The sequence below is a fragment of the Olea europaea genome, chromosome 1 (assembly GCF_002742605.1).
Source record: "Olea europaea var. sylvestris chromosome 1, O_europaea_v1, whole genome shotgun sequence".
NCBI lineage: Eukaryota > Viridiplantae > Streptophyta > Magnoliopsida > Lamiales > Oleaceae > Olea > Olea europaea.
Genome location: NC_036237.1, coordinates 378,726 through 388,015, shown reverse-complemented (window position 1 = coordinate 388,015; position 9,290 = coordinate 378,726). Strand labels below are relative to the sequence as shown.

Genomic DNA, 9,290 nt, shown 5'->3' with positions numbered 1-9,290 from the left:
TTTGTGTGTGGAAAATTTGAATACTACGCAAAGGATTGTAGACACCGAAAAAGAAACAACTCCGAAGGTAAAATAAATTCTATCCAAGAGAACAAAATTGTGGCCGCTATAAGTGAAATAAATTTGATCAAGGGAAAGGTTCCCGGGTGGTGATATGATACTTGTGCTAATATACACCTATCATATGACAAATCATTATTCAAAATATATCATGAGGTGGATGGAGATCAAGAGATTCAAATGGGCAACGAAGTTGGATCTAAGGTTATTGGAAAAAGAAATGTTGACGTCATCTTCTCTTTCAAGAAAATCATTACTCTTACAAATGTACTGCATGTTCCGGATATAAATAGGAACTTGGTTAGTGGAAATCTCTTAAGAAAACCAAGCATTAAAAGTGTATTTGAGTCCAGTAAACTTGTATTGTCTCTCAAAGGAAAATTTATTGGAAAAGGCTATTCTGTGAAGAAATGGTCAAACTTTGTACCGTTGGCAATGAAATGAATAAAACTTATTTTGCTTATGCTGTTGACTTATTTTCATTATGACATGCTAGATTAGGATATATTCGTAAAAGTACTTTGAAATGTATAAAAAAAAGTGATTTGATTTCATGTGGTGAAAATCAGTGTTCTAAAATGCGCACATATGCATGTGTTTTTGAAAAGCATCGCATATGGGGTATGCCTATGATAATGCGGTCAACTCATTTTGTTGACCGCATATGCAGCATATTCTCCAAAATACACACGCACTTGTAATTAAAAATATGTTCCAATTAACATAACAAAGTTCAACCCATTTTTATAACTTAAAAAATAAAATTGATCCCAACAAACATCAAATTGGCCCAAATCACATAAGTCCATCAATTATATACAACAATCTCCAGGGTTTTGACTGTAGCATAAATCTTCATCTGGACATTATACATACCTTGAATCCCGATGCCCATCGTCCTGCTGGCTGCCGCCCACCAAGGAAAAGCTTAAAAAGCACTAAAGGAAACCTGTTCATTTTTGGCTTTTATGTAAGTCTACTATTTCAATTTTATTATTAATATTATTCTTAATTTTATGGTGATGAACGGTTATGGTGTTTACAGAAAGAAATTAACCAATTTCTAATAGTGCCTGTCAGTCTGCGTAACTGCGTAAGAGAGAGGAGCAAGTTATATAATATAATATGGATGAATCATATAATTTAAGATATCTACTAAAGCTGTGATGATAATATATTAATTAAATAATCGGTCAATGAAATTAAATAATTGGTCATTATGTTAGTGAGATTACAACATGAACTCTGACCAGTTCACTGTTAAGTCCGCTGCCAATGGCGCAAGATGATTCTTCAAACGAAATTCAATAATTGCTCACAAGCTGATTCTTGCTTTTATCATTTTTTTTTTCAATTTACTAGAAGCCAATGGAGCAAAATGATTTTTCGAAGGCATCTAATTCCATTTCAGAAGATAATGAGCTGAAAAAGAGTTCAGGAGATGTTAGATGGGAAACTACAATTGTTGAAGATGTTAGTAAACCTAATAATGTGAGATGCACATTGTGTGACAAAGTTACAAAGGCCGGGATTAATAGGCATAAAGTGCACATAGCAGGCATCAAGGGAATGGGTGTGAAACCGTGTCCTAAAGCAAGTCAAGAATAAAAAGCCAAGTGTCGTGAAGCACTTGAAGAGATTAAGTCTAAGAAGTTAGAGAATGCATTGAATAAAGCTAAGTTGAGGGAAGATGTAGTTATATCTATGTCTACACGTGAGGAAGAAGAGGAAGAAATTTCTATCATTGAAGGGGGAAGGAAAAGGCCTATACATGTGGGTCCCATGGATAACTTTTCAAGGCCAATTAAGGTTGATGATGCTTCTATGTTTGCAAGTAAGAAAATGAAACAACAAAATATCAATGATGCAATTGCTAAGAAAAGGTTACTAGAAGTTCATCAATATTTGGCTAGATGGGTATACGAAGCCGGAATTCCTTTTAATGCCATTGATAACGATAGTTTTAAAAAATTTGTTGAAGCTCTTGGTCAATATGGTTCGAGTTACACCCCTCCTTCACAATACCAATTAAGGAAGCCACTTTTGAAGGGAGAGGTGGAGAGAATAAAAGAAACTCTTAAGAAGCAAGAAGCAAGAAGAAGAATGGAAAAATAACGGGTGTTCTATTATGACCGATGCTTGGAGTGATAGCAAAAGAAGATGTATCATGAATTTGTGTGTGAATTGAAAATTGGGAACCACATTTCTTTCTTCAAAGGAAACTAATGATGATTCTCACACCGGTGAATACATCTTTGAATATGTCAATGAATGTATTAAAGAGGTTGGAGAGGAAAATGTGGTTCAAATTGTAACCGAAAATACTTCCAATAACATGGCCGTCGCGAATTTGTTATCAATGCAAAGGCCTAACATCTTTTGGACATCTTGTGCTATTCATACCTTGAACCTTATGCTCGAGGGAATCTCTAAACTTCCTAGCTTCAGAGGAGTGATTAGGAAGGCAAAATCATTTACTATTTTCATCTATGCACATCATAAGACTTTGACACTAATGAGGAAGTTTACAAAAAAGGAGATAGTTCGGCCGGGAGTCACTAGATTTGCTACATCTTTCTTAACATAACAAAGTTTGCTCGATAAAAAACAAGAGTTAAGAAATATGATGACTAGCAATGAATGGGATAATACAAAATGGTCTAAGAGCAAAAAGGGAAAAGAGGCCTTTGATATTGTTGTTCCCAATGATTTTTGGATCTTGATAAACTTGTGTTTGAGAGTGTTTACTCCATTAGTGAAAGTTCTTAGACTAGTTGATGGAGAGGAGAAACCTTCAATGGGATTTGTTTATGGAGAGCTACTAAAGGCAAAGGATGACATTATAAAGACGTTGAAGAGGGAAAGTGACTATATGCCAATCTTGAACATTATTGATCTAAAGGGCAAGGATCGAATTGATAGCCCACTTCACACAACAGCTTATCTTTTGAATCCCTTTTACTTCTTCAAGAATCCAAAAATCAAAGATAATCAATTGATAACTAATAATGTGATTCTTTGTGTTGAAAAGTTCTTTTCCGATGCTCAAATGCAACATCATGTGATTAATGTTGAGTTGCAAAGATACACTCAAAAAGAAGGTGCATATGGAAGAAAACTAGCAGCATGTGGATGTGAGAATACAATCCGGGTATGTTAGTATTATTATTATTCTTTTTCTTGTTAACATACCATAAGTACATATTATAATATTTTTATCTCTTTCTTTTGCATTTACTAGTTAGTTGTTGGTGGGACTTTAATGGCAATGAAACACCAAACTTGAAATTAATGGCAAAGAGGATCCTTGGTTTGACCACTAGTTCGTCCAGTTGTGAGAGAAATTGGAGTGTCTTTGAAGGGGTAAGTACTAATTAAATAATTACGTTGATGCATTTTAGTTATTACTTTAGTAGTTATTTGATAATTTAAATTAGCACACTAAAATTTTTAAACTTCTTTATGTAGGTACACACCAAGAAGAGGAACCGCTTAGATGCCACAAGGATGAAAAACCTAGTTTATGTTCAATTTAATGCAAGGTTGATGAACAAAAAGAAGAGGAAGGATAAATTATAAACTTTATTGGTAAGTGATACTAGTAATGCACAATCTTGGATTGTTGATTGTTGTGATGATGAGGAGAAAGCTGACAATATATTACCATCTAAAAGAGGTAATAGAAATTCTCAAGTCGAAAAAAGGGAGCCCGATAAAGATGATTTCGTATCCGATGACACTGAAAATGACTTGAATGAAGAAGACGAGATTGAATTAGAATCCGATAAAGAGCTAGACAAGATTTAGAATTTTTTTTGTCAATATTCTTGTTTAATCGAATCGTAGGAATTGATTATCAAGTAACTGTAGTATTTATGATTTTGAGCAAATGTTTTTGTTGAAAATTTGAAATATATAGTTAAATTTGAAGTAATTGTCTTATTGTAGTATTTATAATTTGAGTAATTTTTTTTTAATTCAAAGAATATGCATAAAAATTGAAAGAATACATTATTTTATTTATTTATTAGTTTAAAATATTAAAAATTGGCAAAATGCATAATAACGTATATGCTTCGCATATGCACGCATATTCTTATAATGCTTGACGCTCGATCGAAACGCATTACCATGCATTACACATTTTAGAACCTTGGTGAAAATAAAGAATATAAATTCAAGACATGTGTAGAATAAAAAATGACTAAAAGACCATATCAAGGTGTTAAGAGAACTTCAAGTACCTTAGAATTAATCCATATCGATATATGTGAACTAAATGACATGCTAACTAGAGGTGAAAATAGATATTTTATTACCTTTATTGATAACTTCTGTAAATATACTTATATTTATTTGATGAAACATAAACATGAGGCTTTTGACATGTTTAAGATGTATAAAAGCGAAGTTGAAAATCATCTAGGAAAGAAAATAAAAACCTTAGTGATAGAGGTGGTGAATACTTTTCTAGCGATTTGAACTTGTTTTGTGAACATAACATAATTCACCAATGCTCTGCACCTAGGACATCCTAAAAAAGGGTTTGGTTGAAAGAAAAAATAGAATCTCAGTAGAAATGATTAATGCGATACTTATATATGCTAAGTTGCCGTTTAATTTATGGGGTAAAACTTTATTAAGTGCATCTATGATACTTAATAGGATTCTTTCTAAACACACGAATGTTTCTCCTTATGAGTTGTGGAAAGGAAGAAAATCGAACATTAGATACTTCAAAGTGTGGGGGTGTCTTGCTTATTGTAAGAACACGATCCCTAAAAGGATCAAATTGGGTCCAAACGGCATTAAATGTGCCTTCGTTGGATTTGTTAACAATAGCAAATCTTATAGATTGCTAAACTTGGAGATCAATGTGATTATCGAATCAAGTGATATAGAGCTCTTTGAAGATTTGTTACCTTCGGATAATGAATTAAGAGAAAATCTTGAAAATATCCCTAGCTTGAGTGAAACATTTGAAGAAATGTTTTCTAAAGATATTATTGAGTCTAATGAACCACAAAGAAGCAAAAGAACTCGAGTTGAGAAGTCTTTGGGATCGGATGAAATTGATTCTCAACTTATCTCCTTTTACTTAGTAGAGGGAAATTTCTTCAATATTGTAAGAACAATTCATTTTGTTCTACAAGTGAAAATCGATCCTAAAACATATAAAGAGGCTATGACGTCTCATGATAGCATCTTCTGAAAAGATGCAATTAAATATGAAATGGATTCAATAATATCTAATAAAACTTGGAAACTTGTCGATTTACCACCCGGATCCAAACCTATTGGATGTAAATGGGTATTTAGGAAAAAATATAATGTTGACCGCTCTCTAAATACGTTCAAAACTAGAGTGGTAGGCAAAGGTTATCGACAAAATGAAGGAATTGATTATTTTGATACCCATGCACCAGTAGCCAAAATAACATCTATTAGGATATTATTTGCGTTAGCTTCAATACATGACTTGCATGCTCATCAAATGGATGTCAAGACGGCATTCTTAAATGGGGGTCTCGATGAAAAGGTCTATATGGAACAAACCGAAGAGTTTATTCTACCTGAAAACGAACATAAGGTATGCAAGTTGGTGAAATCTTTATACGGCTCGAAGCAGGTACCTAAAAAATGGCATGAGAAGTTTGACTTAATAATAATATCATTTGGATTTAAATATAATAGCGTAGATAGATGTTTATATTCTAAAACATGTGATGATTACGTGACATTTATATGCTTGTATGTTAACGACATGTTGATTATAAGTAATCACATGGACGGTATAGAAGAAATAAAAAGGTTTATTTATTACATATTCAAGATGAAGGATCTTGGAGAGGTGAATACCATTTTGTGTATCAAAGTCACAAAAACTAGTGGGGGTTACCATCTAAGTCAATCACATTATATAGAGAGTGTAATAAATAAGCTCAACCATTTGAACATGAAAGGGTATAGTATCCCGATTGATCCAAGTTCAAAACTTATAAAGAATGATGAAAGGGCGATTGCTCAATTAGAATATGCAAGTACTATAGGAAGTCTTATATATGTAGTACAATGCACAAGATTGGATATAACCTATGTAATAAATAAGCTTAGCAAGTTTACCAGCAATCCGAGCAATGATCATTGGAAGGCTAATGGGAAAGTTCTTGGATACTTAAAGAAAACGAAGAACTTAGGCCAACAATATAATAAACTCTCGACGGTATTGGAGGGATTTATCGATGCTAGTTAGATATCTAGCACTGGTAAGAGTAAATTTACATCGGGTTGGTGTTCACTCTAGGAGAAGGTATTGTTTCTTGAAAATCAAAGAAACGAACATGTATAACACACTCGACCATGAATCTGAATTTGTGGCACTATCGGATACCAGAAAAGAGGTTGAGTAGCTTAAGGATCTCTTCTATATACCTTTGGGATCAAAGAATATGTCTTCACTACCTATCATGTGTGATAGTTAAGCCACGTTAGTGAAAGCATACAATGAGATACACAATGGAAAGTCAAGACATATGAGTCTAAGACACGACTACATAAGAAAATTAATCAAAGATAGAACAATTCCCTTGAATTATGTAAGGTCAATTGAGAATCTGGTGGATCCTTTGACTAAACCTTTAAATAGAGATTTAGTAGCATCTACTTCGAAGAGGATGTGATTGAAATTTCTTAACTAAAAAGGTCCACCAATAATGGCAACCTTATCTGTCATTACTCAAAAAGTAATCCATAGGTTCAAAGGGTAAAAACAAGTTATTCGATATGTGGGATGGTTTTAGCATTATTCAAATCCGTAATAACCCTATCCTAAGTGAAATAATGTTGGTTGTTACTAAAATGAGGGTTGAGCATTAAAACTATTAATGAAGTTCAGTACTAAAACACAAGTACTTCTAAAAATAACAAAAGTACCGGAAGAACTTCACCTAAACCAACTTCTAGGTGGTTTTGCTTCAATTGAGAGTTCGAGTTTCTCTCTTAAAAGTTTGTCGAATAGGATTAGCGCAATGGCATAATAGCGCTAAGCAAGTTATGAGGAACTTGAGAACACGTGGTACTTTGTTCAAAGCTATGGCTACTCGTGATTTCAACTTTACTTTGTTTGGATTACATTATGGTTAAATTCAATTCGAAAGATATCTAGTTCTTATGCATGAGTATAGTATAATTTGAGTATGAAAACTTTTCTCGAATTTTGAACAAGTGGGGGATTGTTGCAATTAATGTTCAACATTCAATAAAAATGAAATGGGATAAATAAAAATAAAAAAAATAAAAAAAAATGGTATTAGAGGCAAAACCTTGTGCCATGCGACCGCATAGGCAAAAAGGTAATGCAGTTGTATGGCCTATTGCAGAGAATTTGGGGGCTCTTTGGGTTGTTCTATGCGACCGCATAGATTAGTACTATGCGGTCACATAGTTATATGAAATTGACCGTTGGAGGTCAATTTTTTACCGTTGCAACTCCAAATTTTGGTGGCTTCTCAACCTATTTGGCACAAATTCATGCACATTGGTAGTGGCCTATAAATAGGTGATGCATCTAAAGCTAAAAATATAAGTGAAAAACATTTGTGATCCATATTTAACCCTTGTTTGAGCCCAATTTTTGTGAAGAAAATGAATTTTTGAATAGTGTATTGATGGGAAATGTGTGGTTAAAAAATAAAGAAAAGTTTTTTATTTGCGTATAATATTATTTTATAGAAGAATGTGTGGTTGAAATGATGTCAAATCACTGTTGAAGAATGTATTTTGGTTGAAAAATGGGGCTCAAACAAGGGTTTATTTCAAAATCAAAGATCAAATTCTTGATTCACATTTTATACTCAAACCTTCCTTGTGTTCTTATAGTTTTGGAGGATTACACTTGTATTTTAGTATTAAATCCTTTACAAGACTTGATATAATCCTGAAAATCGTTTACCAAAATTTTTAAGCGTCTCAATCATTCTCGAGAGGAGGCAAATATAGTTTGAGGACAGCGATTACATATTCGAGCCTTTGATCTCGTTCTTTATAATTTTTTTGGTTTCAATCTTCTTGTTGTTGCATTCTTGCGATTTCACCTTTTTCTCTACTCTATTTCTTCTCCATATCTTACATCATCGTTATCTTGCATTTTTCTTGTCCATTTACTCTTTAGGAGCACAAAGATTTGAGTCGAAATATATAGTGTCTTGCGTCGTTCTTCTGTTAATAACAAAAGAAACGAAATTCTTATGTAGTGAATTACATCAGACATTTTTTCTACCTTATTTTCATCCATGTCCATGTAGTTGATAGATCTATAATATGTCTACTATGGTGTTTTAGGACAAAATATTTGATGCCTACTCACAACTGTTAATTGTTCTTTGAACATCTCTCGGATAACACGTGTATGATTATTTGTGGCTCTACTCCATATTAAGTGCCATAACTTTCTTTGGGCTCTCGTTTTCTCTAATCTCTAGGATACTAACGTTTGAATAGTGAAGACTAAACATTACGAGCTTGAAAATATCAGCTAAGAATGAGCATTAATCTCGAGCATCTTTGACTAAGGTCAAAAGGTTCACTTATAAGTAAATTACTTATTTTTAAGGTGGGAGTCCATGAGTGAATTGCACAAGGACTGGATTAAAATATTTGAAAGCAACACGGCCAATAACAAGTTGAATCTCTGAAAAGCATACACAGACCAATTTTGTTCATATAGGAACGTGACATCTTCAAATATAGATTTTCTTATATCTAAGAGGAGAATAATTGCTGGTCCTTTTATTTTATTTTCTTAAAGGTAATATCTTAACGAGTCTACCAGCTCTTCAGTTCCACTTAAAAAATGTGCAAATATTGGATTCTTACCAGGCCCTTAGAATTGTTATCTCAAACTTGTTGTCTCAATAGCTGTCCTTCAAACTTGTTTACATTACCTCTTCTTAGTAAATGGATGCCAACTTATACCTTTGGCACCTTCCTATACGTTAAGAGGTGAAGTATCAAGGGATAAGAAATGTATTACGAGAATAGATAAAGAGACAACAAATCTCAACTCTAAAATCACAGAAAATAAATTTGAAACACTCTCAGGTCTCAATAGTCATGTTAATCTCAATGAGCTGGGCAAATACTCTAGCATGGAAGTGCACACGCACACATGCAAGCATGGAGAGATTTTTGAAAACAATATTTCTTCCTTCGATAAACTGCTAGTTTACATC

The 9,290-nt window shown here is 33.2% G+C and overlaps 1 protein-coding gene across 1 annotated transcript; it reads left to right on the top strand.

Moving 5' to 3' along the window:
* The first annotated feature begins 2,683 nt into the window (after positions 1-2,683).
* LOC111400523 lies at positions 2,684-3,867 on the top strand. The gene is made up of 4 exons (XM_023027953.1): positions 2,684-3,215; positions 3,302-3,423; positions 3,529-3,602; positions 3,663-3,867. Exons 1-4 carry the CDS (start codon positions 2,684-2,686, stop codon positions 3,865-3,867), a joined length of 933 nt encoding a protein of 310 aa, XP_022883721.1.
* The last annotated feature ends 5,423 nt before the right edge of the window (positions 3,868-9,290 follow it).